Genomic DNA, 26,355 nt, shown 5'->3' with positions numbered 1-26,355 from the left:
CAACACTACTTCTCTCTTTGCAGTTGGATCCTGAAGCTAGTGTTGTTCTGAAAGAACTTCAGGTGAAACTTAGCAATGTATTGGATGAACTCAGCGTAACATACGTTACGAGGTAAGAAACCTATTTTACTGCAAACCTTAGAGAAATATTCCTGTTCAAAAATCTACCTCATTGACTAAGTCTCTGTGGTCATTTGGATGTCAATCCTGAGGTACTGCTTGCTTCTGCCCTGATGAAGTGGTGTGCATTTGTGTGTATGTGTTTAGATGCTGAAACATATAGCGGTAACCTCCCCGTAAAGAAAATGCAAAATAGTCTGTGCGCATGAACATGTTACAGAGGTGAGGCTGATGACTTTTGTTCTGCTTTTTGGAAAACAAAATTGCTGGTTTGCTCTTGCCTGATGCGGTTAAACTTTTGTTTCTGACAATGTTTGTGTTACTTTCTGAGACTGACAGCTTTTTCCAAGTGACCTGCTTCAACCAGCGATGCCTGCCTATGTTTAGCCTGCTTCACATGGACACTGCAAATGGCCTTCCTGGGTCATTTGCTTGCCTGTGGCTCTGCAAAAATTGCCTACTGAGCCTTACTCAAAATCTGCAATCTTGAATAAGTATGGTCCTGTGCCACCGGTGCCTAGGTTATAAGAAGCTGCAAGTTATTTTTCCTTCAAATTAGAAAGGATTCTGAGGGATTAGTGCTGTAGTGGTATTCATTAAGCGAAGTCTGTAGTTGCTTATTTAATCCATCGATGAACCGTCTGGGTGGACAGTGTTCACTTTTTCCAAGTGTGCTCAGTTTGTCTTATTGTCTTGCTTTATTTTTGCTCCCAGGCCCTGGTTCTCTGATCACTGATGGTGCATGAATATTCTGTCTTTCTAGGGCTTCTTACTGAATGAGCCAACTAGGTTTCTGCAAAAGAAAACCCAGGAATAGCTCAGTCTAGGATATGCTCCAGATAGCTGGAAAATTCCTCATGGGTCAGTTTATTGCTGGGTTTGTGAGGTTAACAATGTTAGAAAGATGGCTAACGTCAAGAAAGGCCAATGCATTATTTTGGCTTTTATTGGAGAGACTGGTCCCAAGGGTTTACATGAGCAGCTTCAGTAGCAGCTTCATGTTGGTTTTATCTGGGGCTTTGAAGTGTATACGTAAGCACATATCCAAGTGTACTTGGGAAAGTTTCCAATTTTTCCAGTGTTTTCACGTGGAGATTTGTGTTCTCTTTTTATGATTAGCCATGTAGCTGGAACAGCTTTTTGCCTAATTATAATGTTTCTTTTCTCTCATAGTAAATTCTCTTTCACTTTCCTCAAGTTAATCTTTGCCATTTATCTTTTCACATTAATAGGCCTGGTATGTTTATGGCCTCTGTTTTGCATTTCTCTTTATAAACTAATCCTAACCCAATTCAATTCCTTATAAACCAAATCACCATGTGTGCAGAGCCTTGTTCTGCCTCTGAACTGTTGACTGATTAGCTGCTGTTCTCACTCTTTAAATATATTGACCGAAGACTGTATCACATCGATGACAGCACTAGACTGTCAGACACATTGCTCAAACAGATTAGGAAAAACAGCTTTCAGAAAAGCTGAACAGATACAACTTGAGAAGCAAGAATTTGTTCACACTCACCTTGAAGATAAAAAGATTTCTTCCAGGAGGAGGAGTCCAATTACTTCATAGTGGGGTGTTTTGGTGAAAGAATATTTTAAACAGTCCAAATATTTTAGCACTATCTAGTTGCAAAGAAGTAAGCAAAGCTTCTGATGGCACTGACTCCGTGTGAAACTGAGGAAAACGTCAAATTAAGCAAAACAGGGCAAAATCAGTAGAAGTTTTCTGTTTTTCCTCAAGAATAATATCAAAGCTTGGTTCATATTAACCATAAAGAGAAAAATAATCTATAGTCACCTGTTCCACCAAAAATAAAATCTTGAGAAGCTGTTGTAGCTGATAGCCAATCATACCCTAAACTACAGATTCTGATATTGCTTTCAGAAAATAATTACTTGGCACCTCTACAAGGGCATGAGAAGCATAATGACAGAATGGAAACAGGGGGAGGAGGGAATCAAAACAGTACATTAATTAGTTAGATGAACTATAATCCTTAGGAATAGTTATTTTCAGTCTATAATACCTGCAGTATCTTGCATTTGTGAAGTTTCCATCATTGCAGAAAAGATTTAAATCTTGTTGAAGAACCTGATGCAAAATGATAAATGTTTTCTATCCCAGAATTCTTTCAGTCTTTTTTTTTTTCATCCTGTAGTTTCCAATTTATTGTTGAAGATTGTGTAAGACAAATGAGCAATGAACTGAATCAAATGAGAGGAAATGGGAATGCAGCAGCCAATAAGAACAGTGCAGCCATTGATGCTGAGATTGTGCTTCGGCCTCTCATGGATTTCCTGGACAAAATGTAAGTGTGGCAGACCAGGTTGTGTGGTGGATTAAGAACTGAATGCTCGTCAGGCACACTCGTTTTTACCCTGAAGCATCATTAATACCTAGAAACACTCTGTACTATTTTTAATATTTGTAGTATTCACATGTATGCAGAAATACTATGCTTAACCTGTTTACTTACACTAAGCAATTTCTATGTAGGCTACGTATTTGCCTGTTTCTTGTCACGATTTGAGTCACTACAAAGGAGTTCATGTATGGTCTCTCCTCCACGAGCTGCCGTATAAAGAAGATTGTACAGAACAAAAATAAATTCCCCATACTGACATTGTCTGACATTTGTTCTAGGCAGGCACCCAGTGTCCCCCTGCTTATTAACATGCAATTCTGTGTCCCCAAAAACCTGGTCACTATTTAAAGATTTACAGAGCAGCTTGGGGTTTTCTGAGTTGATAAAAAGCTAAATTTTGAAATAGCCCTGCAAACTCCCTCTGGGCCCTGAAAGTAAGTGTGTCTTGTCTTCTCATCATCCAGCAGTGACGGAATCAGCTGCTCTGAAAGGCCATGTGCAGCACAGGCACCTCTTTAAGTACCTCACTGTCGTTTTAGCTGCTTCATCTATATGTCAGCCTTTTATTTTTAGCAATCCACGTACTCCTATCTTTTAAGTTGCAAGAGGGGTAACAAGCAGTATGGTTTTAAATTTTAATTCTCTTTGAGTTAAGATGTTTACTCCTAGCACAAGTCTTGAAGAAAAGCCAAAAGTGCTTATAGCACTTTTGTGCTATCGTAAGCTCATCGATTAAAAAACTAGGTAGGCCAACTTTTGCCTGTCAGGTTCGATTTCAAATTGCCATATCTCAAAGTTGTCTTCATAGCTTCTTGAGATTTAATTGGATAATGACATAATGAAACAAAAATGGTTTTACACTACTGTCTGAATAGAAAATATTTCTCACCACAGGAATGTTAAATGGAATTTTAGCAGATGCTAAACCCATGCACAGAAAATAAAGATGCGAAATTTAAAAAAAAGAAAACCACTGCTAAGGAATATCAACTTTCTTACAAATATATATTTATAATAGAATTATAAACAAGTAATAGTAATATGGTTTGGGTTTTAGTTATTAATTATGCTTTTATTTATGTGCTTACTAAGAGTAGTAAGAGATACTAGAAATATGAATTGGCATATTTATGATGTTATATGTATAATGACTTTACAATAATCTTCTTTTACATTAGTAGATTAGACTTAATTCTGTGAAATTCCCCACATATGCATTGGTGATATTATTTTGAAATATTTTTTCCTGTGTCTGAAAACTGCACCACTGTATGCATGACGATACATATAAGATCATTTATGAATTTACTCTTAAATAAGGAAAAAAAAAATCTAAGTATATAGATCTTCCAAAAATTTAACTTTACCATTAGTAATAGATAGTATGATTGCACAGATATGCCAGTATAGATATAATATATATAATAAATGCTTCCAAATGGTAGCCCTGAATTTGCATTAGCTATCAACACCTACTTCTATTATCACAGTAGAAATATAAGACAAGGGAGCCATTTTTTTTTATTTTTGAGAGATAAACAAATTACATACCAAAACTTTTATTTAGGGGCTTGGGAGTGCTAAATTCTATCATCCATCAAACTTTCTAAGTCATTATCATTTTGCATTTTCAATAAATATATATTGGTAATATATTAAGCAATAAATTGGACAGTGGAGATTTACATGATTTTATAATCTGCAAGTCTGTCCTTTTTTTTAACTGAAAATATTTACTGATAATATTGCAAAATAACTAAGCCATTGAGAAGTCCTTATTGGTAGAGAAAAGCTAAACCATAATGGCCATTATCTGAGCATATAGGGATATAGCACCTCTGAAGTCTTAATGCTAGCTTTGGAGACCGGCTTGTGTTTTGTTTTCTTCCAGTTTAAGCGTCTCTGCGAAAATCTGTGAGAAGACAGTTCTGAAGCGCGTTTTAAAAGAGCTATGGAAGTTAGTCTTGAACAAAATAGAAAAACAAATTGTGCTTCCACCACTGACAGACCAAACTGTAAGTGTCCCAGCAGTAGTTCATACACATTATAAAGGATTGTAATAATATGCTTAATCCAGTTTTGGCCAAGGGGTCTGATACTGTCCTTTTCTGTACCTGGACCAGAAGGAATACTACATTGACTGTATGCAGTGTGTTGCTCTCTAGTGTTTCCAAGCAGTGCAGCTAGGTTGCTCTTCTATAGTTGGCGAGGAAGACCTTGCTCTTTCATATACTGCCTGCCCCAACTCGGAGCAGTTTTTATGAATGCAGCATAAAAGAAGCCAAACCACTTTGTAGTGTGCTTTCATATAAGAACATTTAAGTTTGATTTCTCCTGACTTCATCATGCACAATAACATCAAGAGTGTTTCTTGCCCTTCCCAGTTGCACCAGGAATTCAATCACTTCCATTTTTGCTGCTCCCAGAAAGGCAGGAATGTTCCATCCCATTCTCCAGGCGTGCTTGCTGTGCCATTCTTCACTTGAGGCAGCACTCCACATCGGGAAGCTTAAGCCAATGTTAACTCTAAAGTTTTGGGGTATTTTAGTAGCAGACATGATAGGGGGTCCTTTTTGGGCAGGACTGCATTTACAGCCTGATGAGAGGGAAAGAAGCTGTAAGTTAATACAGAAAATAGTGCTGCTACACATCAGACCAGTGTGGGTGATGGCCTGCCGTGAACCTTGAGTGGTGTCAGAGCTGAGGGCACCTGTAAAATCAGATTCTGCCTAAGATGAAAGAAAAAGATCCTGCCTTGGAGTGTCTTTTTTTAATTGCTCTCTGCTTTTTTGACCGTGATAACACAAATGTTAATTCTTCTTGTTTTCTATTTTGTCTAGAATAAATTCACTATCTTTAGGACAAGCTAGTCATGACATTACTCTAGTGTGCCTTTGGGCAACTTTACTGTATACATCCTATGATACCAGTTAAGCTGCTAAAAATCTATTGGTCATTATCCATATGTTAAAGACATATAATTGAATCCTATTATAATATATTAAAGATACATAGAAAAATATTGCTGGAGAGGTAAGAGGAAATCTAACAGAACATGTATAAATGGTGTTAAGGTAGGAATGAAATAACCTGAGCTATTAAAAATTCTAGACTAGAGCTAATCACAGGCTCATAGCCAGGACTCCAAATTTGTTCATATTTACTGTAATGCATGTGTTTACTGCACATAATTAGAACCAGCCTCTCTTTCAATAAGTGACTGTGTCAAATCTATATTTCTGAGATTTTTTAATTTGCTCTTCAAACATTTTAGTGCAAATTTTATCTGCAAATACATAAGTAGCATTTAATTTGCATTAACTTCATTTTCCATCAGAAGTTAGGAACGTTTATTAGCTTTATGCAGGATCAGTTGGTACACTCAGAAGCATAGAACAGCATGATTGAGAGTTAAGGGGGGGGGGGGGGGTGTCTTTTTTTTTTTTTTATGGCTGCCAAGAATAGAGAATTACCTATCAAAGAATTGGTAAGCTCACTTGGACAAAAGCACAATAGGTTTCAGTTAGTTAGGATAGTAAAACATTTGTTGAAACATTTCCCCCAAGAGTTTGAATGTAGACCTTTACTTAAAAAAATAATAAAAAGATGGTAGTCTTTCAACCATAGTGAAAATAACCTTTGACTGCCACCTGAACACAGATTTCAGTTCATCTGCCTGAATCTGCAAACACCTCTGTTGTCCTTACTGATGCTCGGAAATCACACCAAGCAATAAGCTGTGACAATGATGTTATAGCCCATTTCACAAAAGCTTATTCCAATCATTAGTTCAGCAAGTTGGTACTTCATTAAGCGATGGGTGTATATCGGGAATGCAAAACTTCCACATTTTGGGCAGAACACAGAAAGGGTGGTGAAGCAGCAGAGACAAGCAGCACTCCTCCCCTCTCCCCCAGAATGAGAATCTTCTGGATGGACATTAGATTAGTTAGTGGCCAAAGGTAAGAAGGCTTCTGTTTATCAGCCAGTTACTGATTAAAGGCAGAGACTGTGCCTATCATTCAGGAATCTTTAAAAACTTTTTAAATGGTGACATCTGGGGTTTTCACACCTGCTTTCCCCCTATTTGTCGTAGAATTGAAACAACCCTTGTTTTTCCACGCACACTTGAGCCTCTGACTAGACATTTTCTGCAGCTTTTTTTTTTTTTTTTCCCCAAATTTTGCTCAACATTTATATAGTAGAAGATACAGTATCTTAAATATATAGTCTGGAATGGTTAAGGAACATGAAAAATAGGTACAAAGATTACTGGATTAGACTTTCAGAGTACTTGCAGTATCACTTGTGTATGCTACACTTCACCAGCTGTTGGGTTTTTTACCAGTGGTCGCCTCTATACAAAGTGTCCCAGTTGGCAGGCATGGTGAAAGGTGTAGAGCTAGTTGCATTTATTTTGCTACTTCTGTTTTCTGTTGAACACACAATTAAAGATCAATGAAAAGTAGGATACTGTAAGAGAGATGTTTCTCTGTTGTAGCCTTGAACACTACTTTCTTTTTGAGGGTGAGAGGCACAGACATCATTCAGAAGCAGGGTTTATTTTTTGTCAATTTATCTTACCACTCTCACTACTAATAAATAATGAAAAATTTAAGCTGCAGTTCTGTATTATAACTTTTGCAATTGAACCATACAGAAGCAAATTTCTTGAAACTGAAACCTTTTGGAACAGGAAGGCTAACCAAAAATTGTTCTGTATTGTGCTATGTAAGTTGGACTTCCCCCCCCCGCCCCGAAATCCAGACATTCAGAACTATGTCTTGCTGAACTGCCAAGTAACTGCACGAATAATTATACTTCTTGGAGTAATTGTGATAAAAAATGTGAGCATAGAATGCTAGTAGGATTCTGTTTCTCTGACAGACATGTAGGCATTGGCCCTTGGTATCATGCCGGGATTTGACTATAGTAAAATATTGGTTTAACTTCACAGCACTTTAGTATCTTTTCTTAAAAAAAAAAAAAAAAAAAAGGCTTTGACTTAACAGTATGCCATGATGCTGTGTGTGTTACTCTGCTGAGGATTTCGCTGTAGATAGTTAAGCTTTTGCAGTTCCTCAGGGCTGCTCACTTCCAATTATGATTGTTTGTATCAGCATAGCACCTGAGAGCTATGATTACGGACAAATATCTTATTGACACACTGCGTAAGAACAATCCCAGCCTTAGCTTAAAAAATATGAAATACAAAAAAAAAATCAGATAGCATACAGGAGCACACAAGATCAATATCAACAGCATATGCAATATTTGTATCAAGTATAGGATACTGGGGGAATCACGCTGCAGGCATTCAACTACTTGGCCTTATCAACTGAATGAAAGTATGTCTCGTGTAATTGAAATTTTCATTTTGCTTTGCAAAACAGTGACTTTGGCTAATGTCCTAGCAGAAAATAAGATCATGTTGACATAAAAAGCAAACACACTGTAGTGAGTCTGTTTCCTGAATTTTCAATGTGATTACAGGGGCCCCAGATGATATTCAGTGCAGCCAAAGATCTTGGACAACTGTCAAAACTCAAGGTAATGGAGCCAAATGAAGCTGTGAATGGCTTGCTCTAATGAAAAAAATAGATGAAATATTAGTGACCGTGAGGCCTGATGCCTCATTCTTGTGCTTATTTACCATACTGATTGAATATGGCAGTAAGTATTCATAGGTGAGTAAAGATTTCACAGTCTCATCAAAACCAAACTGAGACTGTATGCTTAGACGGTAAAGTGCTCAATAGATGGGTCAAGATGTCATTCCCATATTGCACAACTAGGCCTTATAAGCATTAAACATCAAAAAAAAAAAAAAAAAAAAAATTATGAGATCATTGTGTTCCCTTCTGGAACCAGTTCTGAAAAAAACTCTAAGGTGAGAATAATAGTCTTTTTTTCCTGCATATTATTTATGGTACATATTGAAACATACCATATACCTCTGCAATAAATTCATCAGTACTATGTTACTGAAGTCCATAATACACCTCATGGAGAGCTTAGACATATGCTACTGACGCCAGTTGTTTGCCAATCAATTTTGCCATTAGACTTTCAGATTTGGGCAGAAATGTGGTAATTTTAGCTTCTAAGTGCGTGCTCAGTTTTAGAGTTGTTGTTAAACTGTTGCCTAATTAAATCACAGAATGCTTGTTTTAGACAAAGATTGCACAGGCATGTACTCACTGTATGAACTTATGTTCCAATAGGAAACTTTTTTTTTTTTTTAAATCATGGGGCATTAACAAACATTAGTTACACTGTCAGGTTCATTAATAAAATTAATTCCCTCAGTATCATCTAATATAATTATTTAAACTTAAAATTTAACCTTTTCCCTGCCCCCTAAAACAGAGAAATAATACATCCTAGGAAAAGAAATAAAGCTACACAGATGCTCAATATTAAACATTGGATCTTTTTCCCTACAGTCTATGTTTTCAAGAAACAACATGATTGCTCTAGGTTATAATTTGTTATAAAAGAAGTCTGAAGTTCAATAAAACCCTGTTAAATCATAGGGGCTTGGGGGCATTTGGCAGGTTGGTTTTTTCCAAGAATAGACAGGCCACAATACTGTCTCTCTTTCAAAATCAACTGCAGTCTTAATTTGCTTTGCAGGACCATGTGATTCGAGAGGAAGCCAGAAGCCTGACCCTGAGGCAGTGTGCAATAATGGAAGTGGCACTAGCTACTATAAAGGTACCGCTTTACATGTTTCTGTTCTGTGTTCATGACTGAGAACATGATTGACATAAACAACAGAGTCTTACATAGAATGGTCCCTTAGAATCATAAAGATCCCTTTAATGTGTCAAGAACCATTTGATCCTAAGCTCCTTGGATGGAATTGAAAGCAAACGTCTAATAGTCTTGCAGAAAGGTTAGAAAAATTATTCTCAATTGCAGAGACACCATGGTCTGTTAAAGGAATTAGTGGCCAAAGCGTGTCTGATTCTTGTGTTTCTTTACAGTTTTAGAGTTAGAGCAAATGAAGCAGCTGGGCTAAATGCTTATGTTGCAGCATAGCCTCCTTTCCCCCCCAAAGGAGACACTGAGCCTGAAACGTTTCTAGGTGCACTCTCCTGCAAACATGTACAACACGGGGGTTTGTTACAGCACATCCGAAAACAAGGCTTTTAATACCATGCATTTTAAATGGTATTAGTGCACTATTTCAAATTCAATGTCCAGTTGAATTTATCAACTTTTTACAGTTTGGAATTCACCACCTAATTTAATGTCACTCCTAAATAATTTAATTATTCTACACATTGGTCCCTTTTCAGTGTAAGTTTTTAGTGAAAACAAAAAATTTACTTTCATCACACACCTGTTAAAAACACTTCCAAGTAAATTACTTTTTATGCATTACTAGCATCTTGTTGATGCAAATGTTGGTAATGCATAAAACTACTTTAGAAAAATCTTAGCATTACAGTAAATGCTTTACATTATATTTTTGAAGGAGCCATAGTAGAGACAATCCATCCAACTTTACCTGGTGCTAATCTCATTACTAGAAATACAAATTAATTTATTGGTAATTGATAAAGTAACTCAAAGATTTGACCTCTCTTGAAGGATGAAAGGGCCAGATGAAATGTTCTGAAAACTTTGTTTTAACTTCCACTCATCTTATGGCTATTGCATTATGCTCCTAAATGGTAGAGATAAACAAAGTCGTTTGTTGGGTTTTTTTTTTTTTTTTTTTTTTTTTTTTTGTTTCTGAAGTTAAAGCAAATTTTTCAAATTGTAAGGCAATGAGATAGCATTATGGGGAGGGTTTTTGGAGGGGGGGTGGGAGAGGGGGTGGGGGGAAGAGGGGAGGGTGGGGGGAAGAGGGGAGGGTGGGGGGAAGAGGGGAGGGTGGGGGGTGGGGGGAAGAGGGGAGGGTGGGGGGTGGGGGGGAGGGAAGGGAGGGTGGGGGTGGGGGGAAGAGGGGGGGTGGGGGGGAGGGAAGGGGGGGTGGGGGGAAGAGGGGAGGGTGGGGGGGAGGGAAGGGGGGGTGGGGGGAAGAGGGGAGGGTGGGGGGGAGGGGGGGGGAAGAGGGGGGGTGGGGGGAAGAGGGGAGGGTGGGGGGGAGGGAAGGGTGGGGGGAAGGGGGGGGGTGGGGGGAAGAGGGGAGGGTGGGGGGAGGGGAGGGAGGAGGGAGGGTGGGGGGGAGGGAAGGGAGGAGGGGGGGGGGGGGGGTAGGGTGTCCTTTGTCGCTGCAGATGACATTTTATTGGGAAACACAACTAACAGTAAATCACAGTAACTGTCAGGAAATACTAACAGATGTCAGCATTTGCTTATAGATTAAGATCTTTGGTTCTTTGGAACAGATAGTGTGAAATAATTTGCTTGGAAAGACACATTTCATGTTAGTACATAAAGATGAGAAGATAATGGTGATTTAGTCAGAACCTTGTAAGTTGTCACTAACTGCCCATCTAGGATTGAAACAATATAAAACGTTTCAGCTTCACGACTTCCAATCCTTTGTTTTTTCCCTGTAACAATCAGTAGCTGTCAACACTGAAGCATAAATAATGATTATGTTATGCAAAGTACATTTATGTTTCACATCCTGCAAAAATCTTGAAATTGGAAGGTGAAATGTATAGACTAATGTGCAATGAGCATGTATGGACTGTAGGTCTGCTTTGTTATGGATATACTTAGGATAAAGCATTTAGCATACATGTATGTACATGAACTGAAATGTATATATTGCATAGATTCCTGTGGCAACACTCCAGAAATGCAGGCACAATAGATTCTACTTCATTCCCAACACTCCCTCTATGGTGTGGACCAATATTGCATATCATGACCAATACTGCATGTCATCAAGTAGTCACAGTGTTTTCTTGAAAAAACATTGTTTGCTTTTACTAATTAGCTATTAATGGGAGCTTTATACATACATCACTCTTGAGACTGAGAATTGTAATGTAGATTGGAAAACGTTTATGCAACATGTTTGAACAAAATACTGGTTTTAAACTTGTGTAGCAAATATATCTTTCCTTTGTAGCTTATGTGCATTAGTTTATCAATTGCTGTCTTGTGTAACATCTTAGGCAAAATAATGATTGCAATATTTTATATAGTGAGCATGGCATCAAACTGGTAAACATAGATTTTGTTCCAAATCTAACTGTGCCAGTACATCAGAACTCTTTTCTTTAAAGTATTTATGCTAATTTAGCTTTTATTTACATTTATTTTTCATGAAAGAAGGGAGGGAACACTCAAATTACCAGTGTAAATGGGACAGCAAGAGGAAGGATGGTGGCTTATAGGCACACCTTGTTGCACAGCTGGCAGTAATCTCTACACTGGTGCAACTGCTTGCAGAGTGAAGATCTGTCCCCAGCTGAGGTTTGCAGGAAGCACTCCTGGTGTCACTGTTTACTGCTGCATGATTCATCCGAGTCCTTTGTTCTGCCCCAAAAGAAATCCTGTTTTGGAGGATGAAATTTACTCTGCATGTTCAAGGGCAGTACCAACCGCTGAGCTGCTTTTCTCTTCCATCCTCTACCTTTCACAGTCCAGGAAACCCTAATGTGGCCAAGTCAAGGATGACATCTTTTCTGCATATCCACAGTAAAACAGGTCAAAATAGGAATCAAAAAAGATAATCACCATGAAAACTTCCATGGAAGTTCTAATAATTTCCCAATGCAGAATCATAATTCTAGGCACAACTACAATGCAACGCTAATTCAAAATTTCATATTATAGGATCTTCTCTTTTAAAATTTAAAAAAAAAAATCCCCCTTCCTTCAGAAAGGATATATTCTGTACTTGTGCTGTTAACCATACCTTGATTTTAGAGATTTTTTTTTTTTTAGATAAAACCCATTCCATTTCTCCACAATGTAAAAAAACCCTGCAAAAATATATATATATCTCCAGTTTTGACATATAAATACTTGAGATCATGAAGCCCAAAATTATAGTTTGTTTTTTTTTTTTTCTTCCCACAATTCTTAATTTTTTACCTTTGGAAAGAAGCTCTGTAGTAGAGATGACAGTTATTTCAACTGCTATTATCTAGCCACACATGCCAGGTGTTATTTGTAAAAGTTTGTGTAAGAATTTTACTTAAAATTGTATGTCTGAAACTCTCAAATAATTTGCTTCTCTGAACAACTGTATTTGTTTTTCATTTTAGCAATACTTCCATGCTGGAGGAAGTGGGCTGAAAAAGAATTTCCTGGAAAAGAGTCCAGACCTCTACTCCCTGAGATATGCTCTTAGCCTTTACACACAAACTACTGACGCCTTGATAAAGAAGTTTATAGACACTCAGACATCTCAAAGTAAGTGATCTGTAAGAGAAATGTAAATGCATCAAATTTTATTTTAAATATTTTAAATGATTGGTTGCCAATCATATTCTCCAAACACTGTGGTATTCTAGAGTTTATTGTCACAACTTTGCCCATGTGATCTTACACCATATTAACTGCTGTTGTCAATCAATGGAGCTTATCTGAGGGTAGTGCATTTATCAGCTTGTCACTTTACACAAAGAATAGGTCCCATAGCTCTATATCAACACTGAATGTCAAGGTTATTTAGAGAGCACTCCGCACCAACAGGGTTGTAGAGGCCATACCAGAGAGCACATATTATAATTGCAGAAACAGAGTAAATTCATAGAGTACACTGGCAGCTCTAGATACTTTCAAAGCTGGAGATTATTAATGACAAATAACTGCAAAAAGCATGATATAGCCCTTAATGTTTCCTTTTGGGATTAAGAACAATAAATTGTGAGGAACATGTCCTTAACATAGCACACTGATTCCACATTACAAAACCCACACTACTTCTGCCAGCAGGTCATCTGTGGATTCACAAGGAATAGAAGGTTTCTGTTGGCTAAAATACAGCATTATTTTCCCTGTCTAAATTTTTTTCCTTTGTGCATTTCAGAATTCAAATTCAAAGCAATCCTGCTGAAAATGTCACATCATTTTTTATGACCACTTATCAAAATTTTGATACTTTCCCAAAAGCAAACCAAGGCAGAGAATGTGCAAGACCATCATAATTAGGTGTACTTTGAATCTGGACATCAGCAACACTGAAGCAACTTCCTGCTCTAGAATTTTGGTGTAGTGCCACCCAAAAATTGAAACACAAAGACCTCTTCATTTAAAATATATATATATACCATTCGTTAATGGTGTATTTCAGAAGAGGACTTTCCATGGTTTCAGTAAAAGAGCAAGAGTTCAGGGTTATATTTTTAGCCAAAGATTCCATCTATTTTCAGAAAGCAGCTATTTCTTACCATTTTTCTTACCAACGTAGGACAGTTTTCTTCTACAGTACATACAGGAACTGCTTTATATAGACAATGTACATTATATTCCAAGCTGAACAGTTTCTTCATTCTAGAAACTGCAAATTTTTGCATTATTGTAATCTATACTAGATTTTTAATATAATGGATCTTTGTAAAAGTAGCCTGTCCACCACTTACTGTCATTGGGAAGGAATACAATTTGCTGATCTATAAAGAATTACCTTGCTCCCAATTCATGAGAATCAGCAAAGTTTTAATTGGACGGTTAAGCTGAAATCAATTGCTTGTACCTCTGAAGTACAGTATGTTATTCACAGTATAAAAAGCATGAAACATTAGTTTTGCAGCTTGCCCCAAGATTAATGCCAAGGAATGCTTTCCTAGTCAGCTTAGATATTAGACTGAGGATCTCTGTTAATAATTCATACATTTCAAGTGAGAAAATTGCTATAAAACTCTAATATATTAAGGAATAGATTCTTTCCCCCCCCCTTTCAAAAAAGATATTAATTTAGGCAGAAAATTATTAATTACTAGTATATTTTGCTTTTCCTTATGCATACTTTCATTGTAACCTCAGGAGAAAAAAAAATATCCAGGTTGTAGCCATAAGCAAAGATCCATTATAAGTCCTGAACCACAAACTTGAACGTTCTGATTTTCATCATGATTTCAGCCTGAGGTGTGTGTTCATTTCTGTGCACACATTAGCATGCGTATATTTGCACACCAGGTATTATCAGAAGTGTAGCCACTGGGAATGAAAGTTAAGGAAAAGTGACTCATAGCTTTTCATCATCCTTTAATGTCTCACTTAAAAGAACTACAAACCTCATTATGACCTCCAGCCTCACAACTGTAGCAGTATTATTAGCATTTAAAGTAACCCTGTTTGCAAATCAGAAACTTTCTCTGAAGTAGATTTATATCTGCCCTCAGATTTGTACATGTAACCAATCCATAATCGATAGACAGTTGGATGTAATTAAACTCGAAGTAATGGAAAAAAGAATACTTTAAATTTAAAGAAAATAGCATATTCAATAGCAACTATGTAGATAAAATTTTCATTTCAAAAACTAATCTTCCCTTTTTTGTTCATTACTTCTTTTTAGCTTATGAATCTTATTTTAACTTATGAAGTTAGTATTACCATGACATAATTTTGATCTCAACCCTTTACTCTTAAAGGATCTGAAAACTCAAAAAAAAATTTTTTAAATGCAAATTACTCAGAAATAACTGTTTAGAAGGTAGACACCAGTTATTTGCTAACAGAACTTAACATGATTAGAGGGAATGTTAGTGATACTTCCATGTTCCTAATTCTGCAAAGACCGTGAACTGGAATTTACGAGTCACCCATACACATCACAGTAAGAAATAAATAACAGTTTTCTAGGCTTGTCTTCAAGGACTTTTGCCAACAGAAGAACGTGTCTACAAACAGTTGACAAGTTCTTTTGGTCTGAAGTAACTATTTAACTGACAACCTTCACTTGTTAGTCACCTGAAAACACATTATTAAAAAAAATCCTCATACATTCTTACTTTCTGATTATTCTCAAGTCTCTTCAACAGATGTTATATCTTGAACAAATAGTTTCAACAGCAATTTCTAAATCAATTTACATATCCCTTGCAAATTCAGAGCCTCAGCTACATGAAAGCAAAAGTGTTAGCTTTTTTTTTTAAATCAAAATTTTCAGGTTCCATGACAACATTGCAGAAGTTAGATAATGTTCTTTATTATCTCTAGGATGCTCAGTTTTCCTGTAATGACTACTAGAATCAGACAATAATCAGGCTTAATTTTAAGCACAGGTAAGATACTTTTTCATTCACCATGATGAAACTGCAGTGTTACTAAAAACCTGAAGGGTAAAATGTATTTTTTTGGTGTGAGGAGGTGGAGTTACATCTTCGGCTCTAGAAAGCATAATAGCAATGTAAAAGTGTATGTTATGGCGCTTGAGTAACCACGTACATGCTACAAGTTCAGTAGGAATAACCAAAATTATCCAAGAATATGCTTTTGCACCTTTTCTAAACAAGGATGATTGCCTGACCTAGAGTTTTCATTCCTAGTATTTGTGCCTAAATATTCCTAAAGAGTTTCCTGGAAGCACAGCAATTTAGGATGCATAGTTTTTCACCTGGTGGTTTCAATACACTAAATACTGGAAAGCTAAGCTCTTATTGCCATTTGCAAATACATCAGGAGGCTATATTGTTAGGGACCTATGATTTAAAACCAGATTATCACACAGTCAGGACTAATAAATTTAAGTGCCATAATACTACTCTTATGATTTTTTTCTTTTCAAAGCACCACTGCAGACTCTCAAGACTGTTTTCAAGAGAGTAGAGTGTTTGAATAAGTAAACAACAATGCTGAGTGTAAACTAGCAGTAACTTTTTAATAACTGACAATATTGCTTTTTTTTGTTTTGTTGGGTTTTTTCCTCCATATAATGATTTGCCATTTTAAAAGGAATATGATGAAAGTTGTAAATTCAATCCTCATTCAGTGTTGTGAAAACAAATCTGTAACCAACCACACTATGAAAATCAAAGACAAATGTTGTCTGTATTAACTTTATTTATTAGACAATACAGATATCAGATTAGGATACTTAGCAGCATAGCTTATGTTCTGTCATATGCTCTCATATTTAAACATCGGTCTTTCTGCCTGGCACAGGAGGAGAGAGAGGTTGGTCTCTGCTCTGAGTGCTATCCCAGATCTGCCACGGACTTTCAGCTTGTTTGGAAATCAAATACTGCTGAGATTTACATGATTTACAGATTTTAACATTGGTATCAATATGATAGTAAAGGGGAAGATTACCTATGTTTGTCCCTTGGTATAAAAAAATGAATTTTATTTCCAGAAAAATAAGTACAACCTGCCAGCACTTAGTCTATTTTAATCCCAACCCACAAATGTAAAACCTGTAGAGCAGCGTTCTCTTTTGCAAATAAATTATCAGTATTGTTTGGTAGGAAAACTTTCACAGTTTTACATACAATGAATTATAAACTGCTCACAAAATTTCGTTCCGCTTACCTGAAGTTCACATTTAATATTAATCAGAAGGTGTCCAGGTGATTCTGCAGTGCCTGAAGTAAGCACATTTTCTGGATCTGCGTTTTTCTTCTTACTCAACCACACACTAGTGGTAGCACTGCCAAGAACTATTTCATGAAACACATCACTTTCGGAGTCTCCAAACCAGACATTGATATAGGCCTAAAGGATTTGTAAAACCTGAATGCAGTGAAGAGAACTGCATTTCAAAGCCTGAGTGACTAGTATTTTACACACTATATGATCATTGATACCTCTTCAAAGAGCACATAAAACACAGCCAAGGGAGAATCTCATAGCATCAGCAGACCAAGCAGATTCCCTGAGGTTCAGATTTCGACTGATTCTGTTTCCTTTGGACTTTTATCAGCTAATAAATATACATTAGCTCATACTGTAAAAGTGATTTTCCTCCTCTAAGTTCAGGTGCAAGATAATATTTACTGCGTAAATTCAGACTATAATATGGATTGTTTTCATCAACTTTTGTGACCAAACAATTGTTTGTGCACACTACGCTTGTGCCAAGCATGAATCAGTTGTAGAACAGTAGCACACTACCAAGCCTGACCTATAAAAACCTGTTCAGTTGCAAGACTTGGTGGTTCAGTGCTGTATGGCTAACACACACCATGTCTGGCCAACAGCTCTATGGCAGCCAGCCAGCACAGAATATCATCAAGGAAAGATCAAAGGTTTCTGCAAAAGACCATGTATTTGTACATTGATGTATTTATACAGGTTGTCAGCCTTCATCAACTCTAGACAAAAAGGTCACATTTTAGGTTCAGGCAGGACAAGCTAATTTTAACTAAATGTGAGCTAAATTCAACCACAATTTCACAATCAAGAAAAAACTATAAAATCCAAAGAACAAACTCTCATTTCTGTATTTCAGAAGAGAAGGAACAGACTCAGAACACTGAAATAAAATTGCATCCCATATCTATTGGCCTACTGTACAAAGCTTTCCTACTTTATGGTATATTTGACTTACTGTTACTCAAAGCTCAGCCCAGTCCTAGTGACGCTTCTCAAAATTCATTCCTAAAAAAAGAGAGAAATTTCAGCCTGGCAGTCACCTTTTTATTGAATTAAGTTTCCTTTCACCTTTTAGATTACTTAATTTAAAGGATATCAAAATTAAATATTTATAGCTTTGATTTAATTTAGCAACTGCCTTAAATCTTCAGTAACTTCATAAACTATAGCATGTATTGTGAATGTTTACATTTCATTAGCATCAACTCTAATAACAGTTGGATTAATATGATTTTAGTTTTAACAAATTACATAAAAAGACATCATCTCAAATATTACAGTGTTTTGAATTTGCTCTCATTTATTACCAAATAATTTCTCCAAAGTAAATGCCACTGTTGTATGCAAAATGGTTACTTATTGGAAATAGAGAAATTTTTTTTCTTATACATGTATAGTAGCTTAATTTTATAAACCTCATTAGAGAATGTTACTGTAAAGTACATGACATAGCAATCCATAGTGGCAGGACTGCAATATATGTTTTTACCTTGACTTTAGAGCTTATATTGCTTAAGCAGAAAGATCAATACCTATCTATCAACATGGAGCTCATACTACACTTGCATGTTTAGATGGCTGCAAAAAAGGCTATTCTTTCACATCAGCTATTTGTACTGAATTTCTTTGTTCTTATGCTGGACAACTGAAAGCTAAAAGGGGAAGAAGCATCTAAAAACAAGACGATATAATAAGCAGAATGAAAAATATTTACCTAATGAGAATGAGTAATCGTAACAGTAACTCCATACTCATCTTATGAAGCCACCAACACAGGAAGGAAATTACACGATCAAAAATGAAGAGAAATTCTTTTCAACTGTCAAGCCAAAATTCAATTTTGCAACCTGTAATGGTACAAGGCAAAACAGAACATCACTATCTTCTTAAATATATGGAATTAGATTCAAATACTAAACTGACAGTTAACTTCAAATACAGCAAACATACTATAGTTCAGGCACACAGATAGATGACATCAGACTGTATAAAATAAAAGCTGCTAAATGATTTTTATAAATGGAGAAGGAAAGATTTTTTTTTTCTGCTCTTTTGCATGTTAAAACTGTTGTATTACTAACTGTCATATTTTGAAAGCTGTAGTTGTATTCTATTAGAACTTTAAGTCCTACAAAGCATTTCCAGTTCTCTCATAACCTATACTTCAGACAGAATTTAACTCCAGAAATAATCCCTGCTTCATCCACTGTGGTTTCAAATTGAGGTCACAATCATGTGTTACACAACCTTATTTCAGGAAAGAAAAAACACAGACCTGCATTATAAACTGCAGAAATCAGTACAGTTACAAGAAATGCATAGTAACAAATAACAGAAACCATAAGAACAATGAAGAAACTTGCAGAAATACAACTCAGAAGTATTCAAGCACATGCTGATACCAAAATAAATGCATTCAGAATAGTGGCAGAAAATAAATATTTTTAAAGTTGACATAAAAAAACTCCACACAACAGACTGCTGGTAAAGCCTAAGGTTTTTACAGAATGTTCACTTAAGAGACTGTCACAACAGACAATTTCTTTGGTTACTCCTGAAGTGAAATAGTAAAGCACCTAAATTAGAATTAAGTTATATATATTACATTTTCTCTTAAATCTTCAAGAAAATGAGGACGAACTACTGGTATCTATCAGTTACATGACATCAGTTTTAAAAAATAACTTCTTAATGGTATCAATGGAATGTTCACTACATATATATATAAAAATGCTAGACTATAAATATATACACACACACACCCCTCCATGATGCTAATTGGATAGTCCCCTCCCAGATCAAAGCTGGCTTATCCCTGGTTTCTTACCACATAGACAGACAAGTGGCTACAGATAACAGAGGGCCACAATGGGGTCATGCAATTGCCAGCCATCATCGTCTGAAGCATGGCTTACACTAGGTAGAGATGAAGGGGAAAGCCTTAAACTGGGGATTCCACCGTGACACTCAAACCAGTATCATCATCTCATACCATAATATTCTGCTTTTATATTACACTCTCTGAATTCCTCATATCACTCTGTCTGACATTACACAAATTCAAATAGGAGAGAATGTATTTTGATAGTGTGGCTTTGTAAAATTGAGAGGCTTAGAAATGCTGCAGAATCTTCTGTCAACCTTAATACCTTATCAAATGGTCCTTAAGATAAATCATTTATGTTTTCTAATCAAATACAAACCTTCTAAACGTTTTCAGTCTTTTCATGGCAGCCTGGTGAAAGAATGGTTGCTGAAAGTCAGTTATCAACCAACTGAACTTGGATCTCAGAATCCCCCAAAACAATTATCAATAGTTTGTATAGCAACTTCTTAAAGCAAAGCATGTGTTGCAGTTAGTGTAGTTATCATTACTAAAAAGCAGGTTTCCCTGCTTGCCTTCCTTTTCTCTAACACACATACAAGAAGAGATCATTTAGCTTAGTACATCCAGCTCAACAATTCAGCTTTAGCTTACTCTTTGTATTAAGTGAAAATGTTAAAACATGCACTCAAGATTTTCCTCTAAATAATAGAGCCTCAGGATCCTGTGAAAGATAACTTGATTAGTCATCCTGATCTTTTGTCTTCTAGTAAATTAGCAGATGAACCCCAGAAATATATGTATTTTATTGACATCATTAATCAGATGACGACAAATGTTTGTCTGAATTAAAAGATCACTTTCATAGCTTGTAGAATTCCTGGAGCACTGGGCACTGAATATTTGTTCAGTTTTTTCATTCTTATGTCCTATATAGAAAACAAGGTCAAAGCATAGGTCAGGTATTTAAATAAGTGGTCAGATTTATGCTTAAGCAGCTAGCTAGGAAATGGGAAAGGACAGGGTTACCACAGGGCAACGTTGCCAGTTCAGCTGGTTTTACTGCCTGGCTCACAGTGCTTAGAGAGCTTTTCTAAGTCTCAGGTACTGAAGTCATGTCATGCATGATGATCAGTTTGGAGGTAGCTGTTTTTCCTTTAAACTAGATTTCTAATCCTCGGAGAGGTAAAGAAGGTCTTGAAATCCTGAATCCTAAAAGCCAGAGTTTAAAAAAAAAAAAAAAAAAGAGAAAAAAGGTAAACCTGCATAGATTTAGGAACTTTTAATACAGCTAATAAAGATTGTTTCAGAGCCTAGCTATTATCTTTGACTACTTTAGAGCAAAAATACTGCAAAAGTCACCGCTTAGAACAACTTTAAGAGTGCCTGGATGAGAGGAGGGGAAAGTCAAGAAAGTACAAGAGTCCAGGAAGGGGACAGTCTTTAAAAGAATGTCTAGTCCCAGAACAAATTAAGAATCCTAGACATTAGAAGGAAGCAGTGTAGACATACAGAGAAAGACTTGATCAAATAAGTATAAAGAGAAAGACTGAAGAAAACTCAGTAAGAAATAATCATTTCCATTTGGTATGGATGTTGGGGAAATCAGAGAGAAAAAATAGGGCAAAAAGAAACAATGTGAATAATCTCACATTTATTATAGATCCACACCAACTAGAAGAGGAGAAATACAGAATATCAACATGGTAATATGAATCTGATGAATGAGCAAATTATGAAATCCCAAGAAAAACAAAACAAAAAACCCTGAAGTTTTTGTCAAATCTCATCTTATTTTATTATTATTATATAAGCCCTGATTGGTTTGATACAAAACACATTAGTATTTAAGGTCAGATGGGTGCATGGTAAATGTCAAATTCCTTTTCTGTTTAATGAAGTGCTTCTTTTGAGTAAAGTAAAATAGTTAATTCATGTTTACTTTCTCAACCTAGGGGTCATTTCAGCCTTCAATAAAATGCAAGGAACCATGAATGCATGGAAAACTGGAATATAATCGTTTGAAGAAAAAAAACATAGTAAATTCAAGTAAAGGACATCTGACAATATTTTTTTTATATATTCAATAAACAGTCAGTGCTTTCCTTTCAAAGCAAATAATAGATTCTTACATTGTAATAACTGCACATAGTACAAAAGCCCTTCAAATACAAACAGGAACTCTGTTTTCAAACACCTGAGAATAGACACTGATCTCCTTTGGACATTGTGTAGATTGCTTACTAGATTCCAGCTTCCAGAAATTGAATCAATTCTCTCCACAGAGATACACATAACTTCATGCATTAGGAGGGGGGAATGTGGTACATTTCTGAGTTCTCTGGAGCTCAAGCTAAAAAAAGACCATGAATCTAGATCCACATCAGGTTTTGATAACCTGGCAAATAAAATCTAAAGCAGAGTTTAGAGCAGAAGCAGTAGTAGATAAGCAACCATAAAGTTTTCAAACATAAAGCAGAATTGTTCATGAGTTTGGTAAGCTTTGATGAGTTAGATTACCATACTAAAGGAAGAAAAGTGCAATCCTCCTCTGCAGTGCAGAGCTAAGTATTTCCTGTCAGCTAAATTGACTTGTTAAACATGGTAGGATAAGAGGACTTATAGTGCAATCAGAATAACTAATTTCTGCTGTGACTTTACAAGGACTGGTAGCAAGACAGACTACGAAACAGCAGAAATAAATTAGAGACTTTAAAACAAAGTGCCATAGTTCTCGAATGTCAACAAAAGCTGATATAGGCAAATACTTACATGTCCTAAAATCATATCTCTAGTCTGTTGAGCAGGTCAGAGACAGGGAGAGAGAAAGCAAATGCAAGATGGATAGAGCGCTAACTGAAAGAAACCAAGCTTATATTCTAGACTCCACTAGAAACAGTCTCTGCTGTCTGAGATTTGCTGCTGCAGGAAGTTTCCTCAGCAATAGTGAAATGTAGGGTCGTTTTAACATCAGCTGTTTTCAGAACAAGAGAGTAATGGCTCAGATTTATAGTATGTTCTACTCAAACTTCATAGCCGAAGATAGCTTTATTTGGAATCAAAAGCATCATTCCTAAAAAGGTCCACCATCAGAAAAAGAACCTGTTAAGGTTGAATTGCATGCAGTATGTAACAATTTGAAAAGGCGCAGTTTCACAATATGAAAGAACCAGACACATTAACACTTCAGAAGCTCCAGTCTCTACTCTGATTTACTGTATAAAAAATTTTGTATAATGAAAAAGAAGCCTTTTTCAAAATCTTGGGGGTTTGGACAGAAAATTTTACATAGCACTTTGCATTCCAAACATTATTTTTTTTTTAGATTCATAAATATTTATTTCAAGCAGCAGAAACTCAGTGTCAATATTATGCTACCATTGATATATGGTCTAAAAATTACTGCGTTTGCAAGAGAGAAGGAAATAATCCTTAACTATATCACCTTGACCAAATGAGAATTTCCTTTCTCTTCCTAAATAAAAAGCTAATTTTCCTGTGCAGTCAGATAATTCATTGTTTTACTCTTCCAAACAAAGCTTTTCCACTGATTTTATTTAGGTTTTCTAGTCCATTTCATTCCTATCTTTCTCTACATGTTCTTAAAAAATTTATGTATTATTTGTGAACAAGAGGTAGAGTGATTTAGCAACTTAGAGGTCCCATACAGCACAGCTTGAAGTAATTATCCAAATACAACAAGAAGTTTAATGGCTGCCACTGAAACTAAACAAGTCATTAAAAATTTGATGTCTAACGAATTGCCTATTTACATGTTAGAAGCGGTCCAAACCCTCTGGCTGATGCTGAAATACATCTAGCAGCAAAATTTGTACAGACACCCTGCAATTCAGAAGTAGCAGCTATAACCAATTATGGTATCAACACTGTAGATTTCTGCTAAAACACTGTTGACTACTCTTCGAAATTGGATTCATGACAATTCCAAGCTAAGCTCACCTGACATCTGGAAAATGCAGAACAGTGTTCAAGGATTCTGAGCAAGTTAATTGAGCACTGAATTTCCACATTTTGATGTGTCAGGAAAAAAAACTTGTTCTCTGAAGCAGTAATGCTTGGGTAAGAGTATTTAATTGACCTTGCAATGTTCAACCAGTGTAGAGAACATAGTTACAGATTATGCCAACACAACCAGTAAACATCACTCTAGAACACACTTCCAGGAAGCTGCTGATAGTGAAATCCAGAAGAAAACTATAAAGAAAAAATAGATGTATTCTGGGTATAAATTAATTCAAAAAAAAAAAAAAACACAACAAAACACAGCACTGAAACATTTTCCCCAGCGTTATTACAAAAGATGCCCCTCTCCTCTGCACCCCTTCCCTAATTCTTGCATTAGCTGGTGGGAAACTTCTGAAGTAAGTTTGATTCTCCTCACATATACAGATAGGGAACCAGTGGGTAAGGAATTTGTGTATGAACAGAAAAAAGAGAGAATCTTTCCTCTACTAACCCACAGACATACTGGCCAGTTGTAAAAGGGTAGTCATTTACTTTAGTACGTTGTTCACGGAGATTAGACTGGGGAGCGAGCGTACTGTTCACAGTCATCCAATTAAACAAGCAAACATATCCAATTTTGTTTATATTGTGTTGTTATAAGCTGATATATTAAAGGACCTTTCAATAGATACCAGAGTTCTTTTTATGGAACCATTATGTGCAAATTGACTTAGAACCTGCACTTGTGCTCAACAGTAGAAACTCAAAATTTAGTTCCTGGCTCCTCTGCCATCCCTACAACCTTCTTTATTTTCTTTTAAACCCCTGTGTCTGTGCTAGTGCCAAACATTAGTAGTTTGCTTAGATTTAACAGAGCTTTACTCCCAGCAAAGGATTCATCAATAACAATAGAGGAATAGCTTTCCAAATGCATACTTGTAATGAGATTTTGGGGTGCTCGTGCAAACAGTTTGACGAAATGACCAACTTCTGCATTTCAGGGTGGAAATAACAAATGACAACCAGAATGGAAGGTTCCAAATGAAAGGGGTTTTTTTAATTTATTTTACTGAGGCACTTTACATAGACATTTGCAATTGCCAGGTGCTTCTATGGCAAAATCACTTATGAACCTGTAACTGATTCCCACTTAAATGTGAAATACATGTCAGAAATTTCTGACAGAAAATACCACTCTCAATCTTTCACTGCCTATTTCTCTTGATGTATTGAGAAACCAAGCGTGCTAACCTATTATTTATTATTTCAGGTCAATCCACTAATAATTCAGTGGGCGAGGTATCTATACAGGTGGATGTCTCTACACATCCTGGCACTGGTGAGCATAAAGTCACTGTAAAAGGTAAGTTTCAAATAGCTAATTTTAAAAAGAAATCAACAAAAAAGTCCAAAATTCTCAAGCACTACATCCTGAGTAAAACATACCAACACTGAAATAACAAATGTTAAGTATTACAGTACTTGTAAAGCTATAAGTATGCTTCAGGTAATTAGGATCGTACTTTTTCTTTGCTCAACATCGGCAGATTATGCAGGTAAATACTGTCTATACATCTCTGTGTAGATAGTTAAAAATTATTATATGAAGCCATGGAGTTATACATTCTAATGTGCCAAATTACACTTCTGAATTGCTTGCATATCATTCAACCTTCCAAAAGCTGTAGCAGAGCTGGGTGAATGACTACACCAAGGCTTAAAATGTTCCATTTTTAACAAAATGCCTTTATTACGCACAATCTGAATTCCAGAGGAAACCCAGATTAGTGTAAGCTGATATTTTAAGTGAAGGTATCAGACAAAAGAGCTGTTAATATAAAGCATTTGTAAAATATGTTTATATTTGCTGCTGTTTTAACTGGAAGTACTTAGACATCTTACTTGGCAGAGAACAGGCAAAGCTCCTCCAAGGCTTGCCAGGCACTGGTATTCTGCAGGAAAGCTCAAGTCACCTTTCATTGGCTATACAAAGTCATACTGGATAATTAATTGGAGCTCTTCAAATGGAATTTTAATTGCATTTCTTTTATTTCTTTATAGTTGTAGCAATTAATAATCTAAACTGGCAAACAACAGCTATGTTCCGGCCATTTGTGGAAGTTTGCGTGTTAGGTCCTAACCTAAGTGACAAGAAAAGAAAACATGGAACCAAGACAAAGAGCAACACCTGGTCACCAAAATACAATGAAACTTTCCAGTTGTAAGTTTTTGGTCTGTTAATTGCCCATATTACATATATTTTCTTAGAATTTCTTGCAGTTACACTGGTAAGAACAGAAAAAAATCCTAAGGCTGCTATGCAGAGTCCATAGAGTCACCACTTCAAAATTATTTACTAATTTCTATCTTTGTTTTATATGAAGATGAATGATGACCACTAAGCTTTCAGTCTTACAAAAGCTGGTTAAAACATACAATTCATTTCCCTAACACAGGAATAACTGTTTATACAGCTAGGAAACTATTTGCCCAAGTAGTTATCATTAAAGCATTAATTATTACTGCTAGATAGCTGGGCCTTTATGGCTGTTGAGATATTTAGATATGTAAAGGGTTGTGCATGTGTTATTGGTATTAGTTATCTCTGTTATTGGTATTAGT

The 26,355-nt window shown here is 36.1% G+C and overlaps 1 protein-coding gene across 3 annotated transcripts in view; it reads left to right on the top strand.

The window, feature by feature from the left end:
* Positions 1 to 26,355, top strand: part of UNC13C (unc-13 homolog C) — a 216,060-nt gene that overhangs the window by 187,789 nt on the left and 1,916 nt on the right. For all 3 annotated transcript variants that reach the window (XM_075764598.1, XM_075764600.1, XM_075764599.1), the window contains 8 exons: positions 24 to 112; positions 2,280 to 2,429; positions 4,378 to 4,501; positions 7,980 to 8,036; positions 9,123 to 9,203; positions 12,668 to 12,815; positions 25,004 to 25,096; positions 25,795 to 25,954. In XM_075764598.1, coding sequence (XP_075620713.1) covers positions 24 to 112; positions 2,280 to 2,429; positions 4,378 to 4,501; positions 7,980 to 8,036; positions 9,123 to 9,203; positions 12,668 to 12,815; positions 25,004 to 25,096; positions 25,795 to 25,954 — 902 coding nt within the window. The remainder of the gene's footprint in view (positions 1 to 23; positions 113 to 2,279; positions 2,430 to 4,377; positions 4,502 to 7,979; positions 8,037 to 9,122; positions 9,204 to 12,667; positions 12,816 to 25,003; positions 25,097 to 25,794; positions 25,955 to 26,355) is intronic.

The sequence above is a fragment of the Balearica regulorum genome, chromosome 12 (genome assembly GCF_011004875.1).
Source record: "Balearica regulorum gibbericeps isolate bBalReg1 chromosome 12, bBalReg1.pri, whole genome shotgun sequence".
NCBI lineage: Eukaryota > Metazoa > Chordata > Aves > Gruiformes > Gruidae > Balearica > Balearica regulorum.
Note: the sequence above shows the minus strand (reverse complement) of the source record. Positions and strands in the feature narration are given on the sequence as shown.